The sequence below is a fragment of the Loxodonta africana genome, chromosome 6 (assembly GCF_030014295.1).
Source record: "Loxodonta africana isolate mLoxAfr1 chromosome 6, mLoxAfr1.hap2, whole genome shotgun sequence".
NCBI classification, from domain to species: Eukaryota; Metazoa; Chordata; class Mammalia; order Proboscidea; family Elephantidae; genus Loxodonta; species Loxodonta africana.
In genome coordinates, this window is record NC_087347.1 from 56,869,079 (window position 1) to 56,885,020 (window position 15,942).

The 15,942-nt window shown below is 37.7% G+C and overlaps 1 protein-coding gene across 7 annotated transcripts in view; it reads right to left on the reverse strand.

Moving 5' to 3' along the window:
• Nucleotides 1-15,942, reverse strand: part of PMS1 (PMS1 homolog 1, mismatch repair system component) — a 130,632-nt gene that overhangs the window by 100,172 nt on the left and 14,518 nt on the right. For 6 of the 7 annotated variants that reach the window (XM_064286894.1, XM_064286895.1, XM_023542752.2 and 3 more), the window contains 2 exons: nt 11,259-11,410; nt 7,571-7,753 (listed from right to left, as the gene is read on the reverse strand). In XM_064286894.1, the coding sequence (XP_064142964.1) occupies nt 7,571-7,753; nt 11,259-11,410 (335 nt within the window). Of the gene's footprint in view, nt 1-7,570; nt 7,754-11,258; nt 11,411-14,932; nt 15,002-15,942 lie in introns of all 7 variants that reach the window. The other variant, XM_064286896.1, reaches the window with a different exon arrangement.

Consider the following 15,942-nt stretch of genomic DNA (forward strand, 5'->3'; position numbering starts at 1 on the left):
TGAAAAAATAGAAAAACTTCTCTTTGTTTTGAAGTGTATAAATAAAGAATACATAATTAGATGTACTAAACTGAAAAAAAATTTCAAGCCTCAAGATGCAATAGTGAAGGATTCAAAGGGGAAAATATTAAACAACACAGGAAGCATCAAAAGAAGATGGAACGAATATAATACACAGAGTCATTATACCAAAAAGAATTGGTCGACGTTCAACCATTTCAAGAGGCAGCATATGGTGCTGAAGGAAGAAGTTCAAGCTGCACTGAAGGCACTGGCAAAAAACAATCCTCCAGGAACTGACGGAATATCAACTGAGATGATTCAACAAATGGATGCAGTGCTGGAAATGCTCACTAGTGTATGCCAAGAAATTCAGAAGACAGCTACCCGCCCAACTGACTGGAAGAGATCCATATTTATGCCTATTCCCAGGAAAGGTGATCCACCAAAGACATCACCAAAACAGTAAAAAAGACAACCTACAGGCTAGGAAAAAATTTTGGGCTACAAGTCCTATCAGTATCTAATCTCTAAAATCTATGAGGTATTGCAAATCCTCAATAATAGCCTAATTAAAAAATGGGTGAAGCATCTGAACAGGCACTTCACCAAAGGAGACATTCAGGCGCCTAACAGATACATGAAGAAACGCTCACAATCATTAACCATTAGAGGAATGAAAATCAAAACTACAATAAGATACCATCTTACTCCAACAAAGCCAGCATTAATCCAAAAAAACACAAAATAAAACATGTTGGAGGGGTTGTGGAGAGGCTGGACCACTTATACACTGCTGGTGGGAATGTAAAATGGTACATTTTACATTTCCACTTTGGAAATCGATTTGGTGCTTTCTTAAAAAGCTAGAAATAGAAGTACCACGATCCAGCAATCCCACTTCTTGGAACATATCCTACAGAAATAAGAGCCCTCAAACGAATAGATACATGCACACCCATTTTCATTGCAGCACTGTTCACAATACCAAAAAGATGGAAACAATTAAAATGCCCATCAATGGATGAATGGATTAACAAATTATGGTATATTCACGCAATGGAATACGATAAAGAACAACGATCAATCTGTGAAACATCTCATAACATCGATGAATCTGGAAGGTATTATGCCCAATGAAATTAGCCACAAAAGGACAAATATTGTATGAGACCACTGTTATAAGAATTCAAGAAAGGATTTAAACACAAAAGAAAATATTCTTTGATGGTTATGAAGGTGGAGAGGGAGAGGGAGTATTTAATAACTAGATAGTAGACATGAATTACCTTAGGTGATGGGAAGGACAACACACAATACAGGGGAAGTCAGCACAACTGGACTAAACCAAAAGCTAAGAAGTTTCCTGAATACAACCAAACACTTCGAGGGACAGAGTAGCAGGGGTGGGGTCTGGTTATAGGCCAACTGGCATAACGAAGTTCATTAAGAAAATGTTCTGAGTGGAGTCTGGGGTCTTAAAAGCTAGCAAGTAGCCACCTAAGATACATCAATTGGTCCCAACCCACCTGGAGCAGAACACCAAAGATACAAGGAAAGAGACAGAAAGGGCTACATAAACCAGAGACTCCATCAACCTGAGACCAGAAGAACTACATGGTGCCCAGCTACCACCAATGACTGCCCTGACGGGGAACACAACAAAGAGGCCTTGACGGAGCAGGAGAAAACTAGGATGCAGAACTCAAGTTCTAGTAAAAAGACCAGACTTAATGGTCTGACTGAGACTAAAGGGACCCCAGAAGACATGGCCCCTAGACCCTCTGTTAGCCCAAAACTAAAACCATTTCTGAAGCCAACTTTTCAGACAAAGATTAGACTGGACTGAAAGACATAAAATGATACTTGTAAAGAGTATGCTTCTGAGCTCAAGTGGATACATGAGACTAAATGGGCAGATCCTCTCCAGAGGTAAGAGAAGAAGACAGAAAGGGACAGGAGCTGAATGGACACAAGAAGTACAGGGTGGAAAGGAGGAGTGCACTGTCACATTACAGGGACAGCAACTAGGGTCACATAACAATGTATAAATTTTTGTATGAGAAACTAATGTGAACTGTAAACTTTCACTTAAAGCACAATTTAAAAAAATAAAAAGAGAAGGAAAAAAAAGAAAGGTGACCCAACTGAACATGGAAATTACAAAACAACACCATTAATATCACATGCAAGCAACATTTTGCTGAAGATATTCAAAAATGGCTGCAGCAGCATATCGACAGGGAACTGCTGGAAATTCAGGCCGGATTCAGAAGAGGATGTAAAACCAGGGCGTCACTGCTGATGTCAGATGGATCCTGGCTGAAAGCAGAGAATACCAGAAGGATGTTTACCTGTGTTTTATTGGCTATCAAAGACATTCGACTGTGTGGATCATAACAAACTACGGATACCACTGCAAAGAATGGGAATTCCATAACACTTAATTGTGCTTATGAGGAAGGTGTACATAGATCAAGAGACAGTTGTTTGGATAGAACAAGGGGATACTGCATGGTTTAAAGTCAGGGAAGGTGTGAGTCAAGGATGTATCCATTCACCACACCTATTCAATGCGTATGCTGAGCAAATAATCCAAGAGAGACCCAATCCAAGAAGCTGGACTATATGAAGAAGAACGGGGCATCAGGATTGGAGGAAGACCCATTATCAACCTGTGTTATGCAGATGACAGAACCCCGCTTGCTGAAAGTGAAGAGGACCTGAAGCACTTACTGAAAAAGATCAAAGACCTCAGCCTCAACATAAAGAAAACAAAAATCCTCACAACTGGACCAACAAGCAACATCATGACAAATGGAGAAAAGACTGAAGTTGTCAAGGATTTCATTTTACTTGGATCCACAATCAACACCCATGGAAGCAGCAGTTAAGAAATCAAAAGACGCACTGCATTGGGCAAATCTGATGCAAAGGATCTCTTTTAAGTGTTGAAAAGCAAAGAGGTCACCTTGAAGACTAAGGTGAGCCTGACCCAAGTTGTGGTATTTTCAATAACATCATATGCATGTGAAAGCTGGACAATGAATAAGGGAGACTGAAGAAGAATTGATGCCTTTAAACTGTGGTGCTGGTGAATAATATTGAATACACCCTGGACTGCCAAAACCAAAACCAAAAACCCAGTGCTATCGAGTCAATTCGGACTCATAGGGACACTATAGGACAGAGCAGAACTGCCCCATAGAGTTTCCAAGGAGTGCCTGTCGGATTTGAACTGCCGACCCTTTGGTTAGCAGCCATAGCACTTAACCACTATGCCACCAGGGTTTCCTGGACTGCCAAATGAACGAATAAATCTGCCTTGGAAGAAATACAACCAGAATGCTCCTTAGAAGCAAGGATGGGGAGGCTGTGTCTTACATACTTTGCACATGTTGTCAGGAGGGATGTCTCTGGAGAATGACATCATCCTTGGTAAAGTACAGGATTGGAGGAAAAGAGGAAGACCCTCAACTAGATGGACGACCCAGTGGCTACAACAATGGTCTCAAGCATAACGATGTGAGCATGGCACAGGACCAGGCAGTGTTTCCTTCTGTGGTACACAGGGTCACTATGAGTCAGAACCAACTCGACAGCACCTAACCACCACCACCACTAGATGTATTTTAAATTTGTCCAGCCAATTTTGCTGAAAGTCTAATTAATGTTCTCTTATAACTAAAATTATTAACATCTTTAAAATAATCTAGCAAAAAATAACTTCAACAATTAGATTTTTGGATGGTTGTTTTAATAGTGTGACAAAACTATACCCCAAATACATATTATCATCTACTAAGTCTGAGATGGTTTACATCTGTATGACTTTAAAATTATATTCATCAGTTTGGTAGATAAAATAACCAAATCATTAATTATAATTCCATAACTGCAATCCCCATTAAAAATTTTCAAAATAAAATATACAATTTCTATTCATAAAACCTCATCCTTTTTGTATTGTTAGGAATATTCATTAAGTTTGAAAAAGTGAACCTTTTCCCAAAAAAGCACTCATTAAGTTTTCCTGAAAATTTATTTTTAAATGAACTGACATTAAACATACACTGATTTCTGTATTTTTCATGTATTATGCAAAGTCCTTCCATATAAAGGTTTCAACTTGGCTACTCCTGATAACCTACTCATTGGGTTTACCACTGCAGGACTGGGTATATTTATTATTTTAATATGGAGGTATTTTTAAGCTTAAAAATACCTCTCTAACCATGCTGGTAAGAAGGCAGCATTACCTACTGTGGAGCATGAAATTGGCACTGAATTCTTGGCTTTTCTATGGACACACTATGTGTCTCTGAATTGGTTACAATGTTCATATTCCATTTATTTCAGTATCCACAGTTTCTCTGAAGTAAACTACCTAGCATGGCACTCTGCAGAGTAGACAATGAAAAATCTGTTTACTGATTATTACAGACTGTGTTTGAAGTTGGGGTGACAAGACCTGACATTTGACTTCACAGGACTTCAGTGTCATCATCAGTAATAGGAGACTGAACTAGAGAAGACACAAGTTGTAGGTTGGCTTCCCTAGGAATCCTACTCCAATACAGAAATAGCGAGGAGGAAATTTGTTGGGGAGGGATTTCCAGATGATCACATGTGGAAGCAGTAAAGAAAGCAGGGCAGAAGTAGAAGTGGAGCTGTGCCACCATTACAACAAAGGCCTCCGCTGACCCCATCAGGGCGCTCTGAAGCTGAGATGGCTCTACAGAGCTGTTCTAAATTGGGACACAGCCTTTAAACCCTACATTAACCAGTTACTGGATGTGGACTGTCCCCAGAAAGGAAGGATGACCTTGGTAAGGTAGCTCTCTTTCTTCAGCCAAGGTGAGGGCAATCTTCAGAGGAAGACTCAGATGTAAGCACTCAGTCATGAATACTCCTGGCAGCTGGGGCAATGAGTGCTTCAGTCCTGAAGGGGGTTATCTGGGCAGTGTGCCAGTGTTCACTACTCACTACTGAATAACAAGGCTCATTCCAGTTCTATGGTATTTCCTTTAGTTTTAAGACACAATCAAGCCTAAACTATCATCGTAAGAGCTGTCCTTGATAAAGTAAAACATACTGTAAGATTCCACCTATATCAAGTTCAAGAACAGGTAGAACTAATCTATACTGATAGAGGTCAGAACAGTGGCTTAATATAGTTACCTCTGAGGGATACTAACTGGGAGGGGGCAGGAGAGAACCCTCGAGATGCTAATAATATTCTTTAAATTGGTCTGGAATGCATGTATATATGTAAAAATTCACTGTGCTGTGTGTGTATGTATCTATTTACATAAACACATATACCTGTGTATGGTTTTCTCAAAGATTTCCCAAAAAAAGGAGATTCCATATAAGTTCTATTAATATTTTCTAAGATAGTCTCAACACTGCAATGTACAAACCAAATGTAATTTTTTTAAAATTTATAGTTTTCTATTATTATTATACTTTAACAATTCCTTTACTATTTTTATAATTTTGATGTGCAAAATTATTTTAAATATTTATAGTCAAGGCATTTGAAAGCCTCAAAAATGAAACAAACAGTAAGAAACCAGGATTTAAGTAATTAAATAAACAAATAGAGAGTGACCACTGCACAAGGACTTGCAAAACTGCCATCTTAAATCAGAAATGCAGTGAAGATCTGGATAAACTGGATGCGAACTGAAAAATGAGCAGTTTGAATCTACTAGCTGCTCCACAGGAGAAAAATGTGGTAGTCTGCTTCTGTGAAGATTACAGCCTTGGATGCTCTGTGGGGCAGTTCTACTCTCTCCTATAGGGTAGCTATGAGTCGGCATCATCTCGACGACGCAAAGGGTCTTGTACATACAACATATTTAAAAAGACCAGGTATAGTGCTGCCATCTAGCAGACAAAGCTGATAATGACCGATTCAACTCTGAAAGGTTATATACATCTTGTAAAAAATAGAGAAACGCAAAATTCTATCTTTTCTAACAATACCCTACCACAATAAAGCTTTAAGGCTACCTGGTATGTTGGACGAGAGTTAAATGTTCAAATACTTATGTTCTCGAAGAAAAATATGAGTTTTAAAGTAGCCACTAAGAACTCAAACAACAGTACTAGTAGAAAGGGCTTCAAAGGTTCCCTGGTGCAAACCCCATCCCGTTTTAAAACAAACTCTTTCCAAAAGGTCCCAGAGCTATAGGCTCCTATATACAGTTTCTGGGGAGAAAGATATGCAATGTTCAGTTGGTCTTCCCAAAATCTATTTGGAGACTCAGTGAACTTTAAATAAATCAAGTGCTGAGAAAGACAGAGAAGCTGGATTTTGGATAAAGGTTTTAAACAGACTGTACTTAAGAAATAACAAGGTCTTTCCTCCTTTACTGATGTCTGAACATCTGGATTCTAATAGGTAAGTGCCCTAGTCTTCTGTGTTCCAAAAGCAAGACCTTTCATCTTAATTCTCACCCACTAAATAAACACATGCACACACACCCCCCTTCCCCAACTTTTGGCCTGCTTGGGCATCATCTTATAGAGCCCTAATGTCAACGAGTAAGAGAATATCCAGCCGGGGTCCTAGTCACGAAAAAATGGAGAAAATCTACATTTGCCAGCACTCCAAGGGCAGGAGAGGAAGACCACAATGAGAATGGTGACTATAACACTGCTGGAGACGCTGAGCTACTAAGTAGATGTCCAGAGACCAGACAAGGAGACAGCAACAACATCTCATGTCCACGCCACTTTTCCCAGACATCAGGTATAAAATCCTATCATTTTACTGCTCCTGAACACTCATATAGGAAGGCTCTAACAGCCTAATCACAAGCGAGGGGTATACTGTTACTGGGAAAACTTAGATAGCTAAAGAGATCCTCAAAATCACCATGGCACTCACTGCCATACAGGTACTGTCACACTGTAACACAGAGCCCAGCACCCACAAAGTAACAATATGGCACAGAGAAACTTGTACAGAGTCATGGAATCAAACATAATGAGATACATGAAAATGAGAAGATCAAAGTTCTAGATGGGCTTAGCAGCAAACTAGTTACGTAATCTTGGCAGAGATAGTGTACTATAATTAGTACTGAGCATGCCAGGCACTGAACTCAGGGGTTTATAGATACTAAAAGTACCTAACCAGCAGAGTAAAATTCTAGTATCCAATCTGGCCCTAGTTTCTAGGATTTTAGGACAAGTCAATCTCATCTGTACTAACTACAGAGGCACTCATAGTATGTGTTTCACAGAACAAGTAACAGTGATACACTTCTCAGTAAAAGGGTTTCATAGTCAAGTAGGTGTAGTGAAATGTAGCCACTATAAACCACCATTAGAGAGTCACAAAGCACTTTAGTATAGAAAAGGTGGCTCCAAGAAATGCTATAGTAAAGTATCAATTAAAATTTATTTTTTCCAAACCACAGGCCACTAAACCACTTTCTCCTCTAACAAATGGTGACATTGCAAAACACAAGTTTGCTAAATAGTGGGTTAGTTTCCTCTTAATTCTAATACTCTGTGATTATAAAATCACTAATAAAGTCAATATAAATGACCTTACCTCTGCTACACAACAAATTGACCCCAAGGCTTCTCCACGAAAACCATAAGTTGTCAAATTTTCAAGATCTTCATGACTATTTATTTTTGAGGTATAGTACTTCATTGCCATTACAGGTGCATCAACGGCCTTGACACCCTCACCATTGTCTCGCACCTCAATTTTATCAAATCCATAGTTCTCCTACAAAAAGTTAAAAAATACTTAGTATATATAAAAACATTAGATTATTATCACATTTAGAAACAGAAAGAAACACAAATGAAAGAATTATGGGATTTATTTCCATTTTATGGAAGGTTAATATTATAGAAGAGTTAAAGTTCTTTAGCTTTATTAATTCCTAATTATTCTACATGGGTAAGTCTTGTTTTCTGTGGACTCAGATTCTGTACAATAAGGGGGTGAGTATGATCTTTGAAGATTACTTTGGATAGTTTCAGTATCACAAGTATTTAACATATATGTTTAAACTAGACTAAAAAAAAAATCTCTGTGAATGACATATGCCTACTGTATATATAATCCCCCCAATAAAACAGATCACCAAAAATAAAAACACTTTGCTCTACTCACAAAAAGTCTAGCAATTATTATATCTCAACCTTATTTTTAATACTTTCTCTCTTGAACTACTGATTGCTTTCATAAGAAACTTATATATTTACATTGTAACTTCCTAAATTTCTTTCTCCAAATAGTTACCAAACAGAAGCTGCTAGAAAATACACCTAATTTGGCAACCTCAATGAATTTTAAATTTGAAAATCAAGAAAATAAAAAAGGATCTCAATTCGTAGCTTAGTTTTTGTATTTTAATACTAAAAATATGCATCCACAACAAAATCAAAATATAAATTTCTATAATGATCACACTTTCTATGAATAACAAGTTGTCTTATCAATCTGGTAGCCAATGTTTACCACAACCTTAACTCCACAAGTTTTATGTGTATGGTCATAGATGCAAGTTATTTAAAAAAAAGTTTCCTACAATCATAGCTCTGGTATTTAAAATAATACATCTTTTAAAAAATCTAAAATTATGTAATACTGCATGTATCAGTACTTTTTAGATACATCGGGTCTGCAAGGAGGGAGAAGTAAGAGATAACTCATATCTCTCCACCTAAAATTAAGTTGACATTTTGGGAATAATTTATCTGCTTCATTTTATAGGAAAATCATTAACTACGGAAATGCAGATCTCCTAACATAAATAAGGACTTCAGGCATCTGAATAAAATTAGAAAAAACAAATAGACAAAGGTCTATTTAAATGTTTAAAATAATATCAAAGTATTTAATTTACTAATTATGAAAATGTTCATATATAGGACAGCTATTATTATATGAAACCATAATGAAACAGGTTTTATTATACAGAACAATACAGCTAAAGTGTTTAGTTTCAAATTCTGTCAAGTAGATACTCCATGTCAGGAGATTAAAATATACAGCCACATAAAACTGTTTAATTTACTTTTACAGGAGAACGTCTATTGTCTTTGTAACACTATTTTAAAAAACAATATTTTTCTTCCAGAGACCTTTAAGAACAAGATATATATTTGCCTGCCTAGTATTCTTAAGTGAAACCTGTATGGAAGTCAAGTTTTAAAGGATAAGGAGTTAACTGTCTAAGCCTATTAACTACTATCAATTGTACTCTGATGAGACTGAACCAACTATAAGAAATGACTAAGAAAAACAATTTTTCTTTGGGTTTAATTTTATAAACTTATTTTCATGTTTACAAAGCCCATAGTATATTATTAAAAAACACAACGCAGGTTTGATATGGTATATAGAACAGTAGTTCTCAAAGTGTGTTCCCTGGACTAGCATCAGTCTCCATTAGGAACTTGATAGAAATGCAAATTCTCAGGCCCGGTCCAGAATCTGAAATTCTAGGAGTGAGATATGGTTATGTTTTAACAAGTCCTCTAAATGATTAATGATTCTATGCACCCAAATGTTTAAGAAGCATTGGTATAAGGAAAAGATCTTGAATGAGTTTGGAGTCAGAGATACCAGGGTTCTAATCTCGACTCCATCATTTCCTAATTATGTGTCTTTGGGCAAGTTTCCAGTACCTTACTTATCTGTAAAATGGGTATACCAAACCAAGAAACCCACTGCCATCGAGTTAATCCCAACTCATAGCAATCCTGTAAGACAGAGGTGAGGTTGCTATGAGTTGGAATTGACTTGACGGTGGTAGGTTTGTTTGTTTGTTTTTTAAAGGGTTTCCAAGGCTATAAATTTTTACGGAAGCACACTGCTGCATCTTTCTCCCATGGAGCAACTGGTGGGTTCAAACTGCCAACCTTTAGGTTAGCAGCCAAGCACTTTAGGCACTGCACCACCAAAAGCCAAAACCAAACCCAGTGCCGTGGAGTTGATTCCGACTCATGGCGACCCTACAGCACAAAGTAGAACTGCCCCATAGTTTTGAAGCAGTGCCTGGCAGATTTGAACTGCCGACCCTTTGGTTTGCAGCCGTAGCACTTAACCACTATGCCACCAGGGTTTCCTAAGAATTTTACCACTGAGCCACTAATGCTCCCTGGCACCACTAGAGCTCCTTAAAACGGATATTTAAAAAAAGAAACAAACCAAACCTGCTGCAGTTGAGTCGATTCCGACTCATAGCGACCCTACAGGACAGAGTAGAACTGCCCCTAGAGTTTCCAAGGAGCACCTGGTAGATCTGAACTGCGGGCCTTTTGGTTAGCAGCTACTTAACGACTACACCACCAGGGTTTCCAAAATGGAAATAGCAGAAGCTAATCCACAGTTTTTGAAGGAGTAACTGATATATAAAATACACAGCACAGAATCTGGTAAATGACAGACATTAAGAAATGTCTGTCCTTTTCCTACAAAGATATCTGTATCAGTATTATTTCTAATGCCATAACAACAAATTACATAAATGTCTGATAGCTAGGAGATATTTTTAAAATTATGTATTCTTACATTCACTCAAACAAAAAGAATTTTTTATCCACCTTCCTAGTATGCCTAGTGTTTCTAGTACTGGTCAGGTATGGAGAACCTTACCTTTATAAGCTACGATTTAAAATAAAGGAGACAGACATGCAAACTAATAGCAAAAAATCGTAACAGAGCAGATGCTGTCCAGTCAATTCCGAATCACAGCAACCCCATGTGTGTCAGAGTACAACTGTGCTCCATATGGTTTTCAACGGCTGATTTTTCAGAAGTAGATCACCAGGCCATGAGTGTTACAAGTCACTACTAACTCAAGTAATTTAATACAACACACTTATGTTTAAAACTGTGAAAACTGTAAAGCAACATAGAAAATGGTTTTGAAATAAGGTAGAAAAAATAAAATGTAATGGGGAGTACGTACTAAACAAGTAAATATAAATAACCAAGGTTAAATATTAGTAAAAAGTAAGACAAATTAAACTGATGTTTCAGATGATGGAGTCCTAAAAAATGTCTTCTTTCATAACCTCCTTCAGTGTTAATACGATGCTGATTTACATTAAAAGTTATTTTTTAAGAATTTACTCTTAAACAAAAGGGTTAAATGTCCTAAGAGTAATTTACTGATACAAAAAAAAAATGGAAAAAATGTAACAGTTGTAGGATGAAAACATCTGCTCAGCCCTTTTTTTGCTTTAAAATCATTTGGCTTCTCAAGGAAACTTACCAGTTTAACATCTATGCTTGTAGCACCAGCATCCAAGGAGTTTTCAATGAGCTCTTTTACAACACTGACCACTGAAGTGATTATCTGAGAACTTGAAAGGAGGCGCACTGTAGCTGCAGGCAACTGTTTCATTCTAGCTTTTAGCAGAGTAGCTAGAAAATAAAAATCTCAGTTATAAAAACAAGATTTGTTGAACATTCCTAACAGAATAAACAAATATAATAACAATAATAATGATAATAATAGCAGATCACATTTATTGAGTGCTTACTGCATGCCAGGCTCTACTGAAAGCACACAGTTTTAAGTAATTTATTTCTCATAAATACCGTTTGAAATAGGTGCCTTTATTATCCCCATTTTATACATGAGAAAAGTAAAGCAGAGAAGTTAAGAAGCTTGTCCAAGGTCCATCCAGTCAGTCAGAGACAGAGCTAATCCTTAATTATAGGCTGTTATGCAATACTTCCTCTGTTGATACATAATCTAATTACTTCTTATTCAAAATAACAGTCACAAACAGGTCCCGAAAATCGAAAATAACACAGGAGTGAGAAAATTACCTTTTTTCTAATTTCTCTCAGGGCTTTTGTGTGACTTTAATTGCTGACTCTTCTCTTAAACTCCAATTACTACCTAAAATTAAACATGTAACAACAGCCAGCTTCCCCCACCCATGATGTTCCTAGCAGAATTAAGTTTACTCATCAGGCACAAATCTAATCAATCCCTAGGTCCCATCAACTATTTTTTCAGTATCTCTCACATCTAGTTTCTCCTTTTCATCCTCCCACCATTACAATAGTTCACGCTCTCAGCATTATATAATTTCCTAATAAATCTCAGTCCTCTTAACCCTCGGTCATCCAGTTTATACTACCCATTAATAATATCGATGATTACAAGAACAGGAACTGTAATTTACTAAATAGCTAGTATGCTAGGCACTGTCCTAAACACTCTGTATATGGGATTGCATTTAATCCTCCAAACAGCCGTGAAAAATAGGTACAAGGTATAAATATTATTACTGTTTATGATGTAAAAAATAAACTGGGAGATTAAATTTACTAGCCTAGGTACTTCTCATGTTAAGAATTTTTTTTCTTCAAATGTACTTCCCTAAACGTCTGTCTCAAGTATATGCCTAGTAGATAATTTATCAAGGCATGTAAACAATGGAATCATCCAAACAAGAGTATACTAAAAAAAAATTTTTTTTAACATTCAGCTTGTAAATCACACTATGGTAATAACTGAAGAACAATAAGAACAGTTGTGCTATGAGTATAATGTAAGATCTGCCTCACTGGGAAATCACCAGTTGGAACTGTCACCTTGAGATGAGGATAATGATGTTCAGGCATGTGTCTTACCACCAGACTCATTTAACCATCATCAGTTATCCATGCATTTTGGTAACAATGTCTTCTTCAATCACGAGCTCCTTTGGATATCTAAACTCTAGAAACATTGTTAATCTGAACTGGTCAGGGAATCTTCCTCCACATTACTATCTATAAAACATCATTCTATAGGAGGAGGATATGGACTGTGTACCTAATTGCCTCCATGAGCAACTGTCTCCTTTGCCATGAGGCTGGGTAGGGCCCAGCTACCATCACTGAACATTATGATCTAAGAATCTCTACAAGAATCCTGATCAAAAGGGGAAAAATGCAGAACAGAATTTCACATTCTCATGGACTCCAGACTTTCTGGAGTCATGGAGGTTGGATGAACTCCTACAACTACTGCCCTGAGATAATCTTTATACCTCAAACCAAAAATATTCCCTGAAGTCTTCTTAAAACCAAACAATAGTTTAGCTTAACTAGTAAAGAATATCTGCCTTGAGCACCGTACTCTTTCAAGATCCATCTAGATGAGATCAAATTGACAAAGGCAACTGAAAAGATTAGATAGGAATCTTAGAGGGCAGTGAGTTTAAGTTAATGAGGGAAGAACAACTCAGAAAAAGAGAGTGATAATGGTTGTACAACTTGAAGAATTAAATCAATGTCACTGAATTGTACAGGTAGAAACTGTTGAACTGTATATGTTTTGCTGTGTATATTCTCAGTAACAACAAAATAAATAAAATTGAAAAAACAAAAACAAAACAATTCTAATCATGTGTCAATTAAGATAAAGCTCAATTTGGTGAAGTGTTAAGACAGTATACAATACTGGGAAAGCCAGCACAATTTGTCCAAGGCAAGGTCATAGAAGCTCCACAGACACATCCAAACTCCTGAGGGACTGAATCGCTGGGCTGAGGGCTGTGGAGACCATGGTCTCCCCCAACATCTAGCTCAACTGGCATTAACACAGTTCATAAAGAAAATGTTCTATATTCTACTTTCGCAAGTAGCACCTGGATTCTTAAAAGCTTGTGAGCAGCCATCCAGGATAACTCCACTGGTCTCACCTCTTTGGGAGCAAGGAAGAATGAAGAAAACTAAAGACATAGGGAAGGATTAGCCCAAAGACTCCACCAGACTGAATCCAGTAAAACTAGACGGTGCCTGGCTACCACCACTGACTGCTCCGACAGGGATCACAATAGAGAGTCCTGGACAGAGCTGGAGAAAAATGTAGAACAAAATTCTAACTCAAAAAGAAAGTCCAGACTTGCTGGCCTGACAGAGACTAGAGCAACCCTGAGAGTATGGCTCCTGGGCACCCTTTCAGCTCAATAATGAAGTCACTCCTGAGGTTCACCCTTCAGCCAAAGATTGGACAAGCCCATAAAACAAAACGAAACTAAAGGGGCACACCAGCCCAGAGGCAGGGACTAGGAGGCATAAGAGAACAGGAAGCTGGTAATACAGAACCCAAGGCTGAGAAGGGACAGTGTTGACACATCATGAGGTTGTTAACAATGTCACTGAACAATGTGTGTACTGTTTAATAAGAAAGTAGTTTGTTTTGTAACCTTCACATAAAGTACAATAAAAAAAAAAAAAAAGACCAGACTTACTGGACTGACAGATACTAGATAAACCCTGAGAGTATGGCCCCAGGATACCCTTTTAGCTCAGCAATGAAGTCACTCCTGAGGTTTACCCTTCAGCCAAAGATTGGGCAGGGCCATAAAACAAAATGAGACTAAAGGGGCACACCAGCCCAGGGGCAAGGACTAGAAGGCTGGAGGGGATAGGAAAGCTAGTAATATGCAACCCAAGGTCAATAAGAGAGAGTGCTAACGTGGTGGGGTTGGTAACCAATGTCACAAAACAATACGTGTACTAATTGTTTAATGAGAAGCTAGTTTGTTCTGTAAATCTTCATCTACAGTACAATAATTAAAAAAAAAAAAAAAGACAAAGCTCAAATCTCTGCACTGACATTCAAGGTCCTGTGCACGCTGTTAGGGATTGAATTCTATGGTTGTCCTCCATTTTGTGATCTGATGGAATTATTCTATGTGTTATAAATTCTAACCTCTATGATGTTAATGAGGCAGGAATTGAGGCAGTGATATTAATGAGGCAGGTCACCATCTACAGGATTAGGTTATATTTTGCCATGTAAAACAAACGTGCACAAGAGGGGAAGGATCTTATTACCACCAAGCAAGAAGAGCCTGGGGCAGAGCACATCCTTTGGACTCAGGGTCCCTGTGCTGAGAAGCTCCTAGACAAGGGGAAGAGTGATGATAAGGACCTTACCCCAGAGGCAACAGAGAAAGCCTTCTCCTGGAGCTGGAGCCCTGAAATTTGGACTTCTAGCCTCCTAAACTGTGAGAGAATAAATTTGTTTGTTAAAACCATCCACTTGTAGTATTTCTGTTACAGCAGCACTAGATAACCAAGATACAGGCTCATGCACCCTGTTCATCCAAAATCTCTATGTTAGTTGTTTTAGCTATGAAACCCTTGGTTTAAACAAAAATCCCATATGGAAATCAGATGCAGGAATGAGAGGTTTTCATTTGCCTTAATGCCTAATTTCAGGAAAAGAAAAAAGCACTACCTTGACAGCATGCAATTCTTCTACAGTCAAGATTTTCTTGTACAAAAAAGCAAAAACACAACACATAAAAAATCTAGGTACTTCCTTAATTTGCCATGAGTAGTTATATGCTTACATGATGAATTGATCCTATAGAACCTAGGTTCAAAGAAAACAGCAGTACCACAAACAAAACAAAACAAAAAGGGGGTTGTCAATTTCGGATTCTTTCTGAGGCAACATAGGACATAAGGCAAGCAAAGTCATATAAAGTAAGACTCAGTAACTGAGCAAGAATGGAACGTAGGTGACAATTACACAGGATTTGAAGGGATGCATTTCTGGGAAGAGGTCAACATACTGAGTTCTGAGTGGTGTTAACTGGACACAATTCATAAATATAGCTGTATTTTGCTTTACTCAAGCTGATTTGCACAGTGGAAAAAACATACCAGAGTCTAAAAACAGGTTTTGAGGTTCGTCTTTACAACACAGAAACTTAACTAAATCATCTATATTCCTCTGTAAAATCGCTTTGTTATCTGTAAAAATGGTGATTAACACCTCACGGGCTCGTTGGGAAGATCAAGTAAGAAAGCATCTGTAAACAATAAGGCCTATAAAATGTTCAGTATTATAATAAGGGAAACCCTGGTGGAGTAGAGGTTAAGTGCTATGGCTTCTAACCAAAGGGTCGGCAGTTGAATCCACCAGGCGCTCCTTGGAA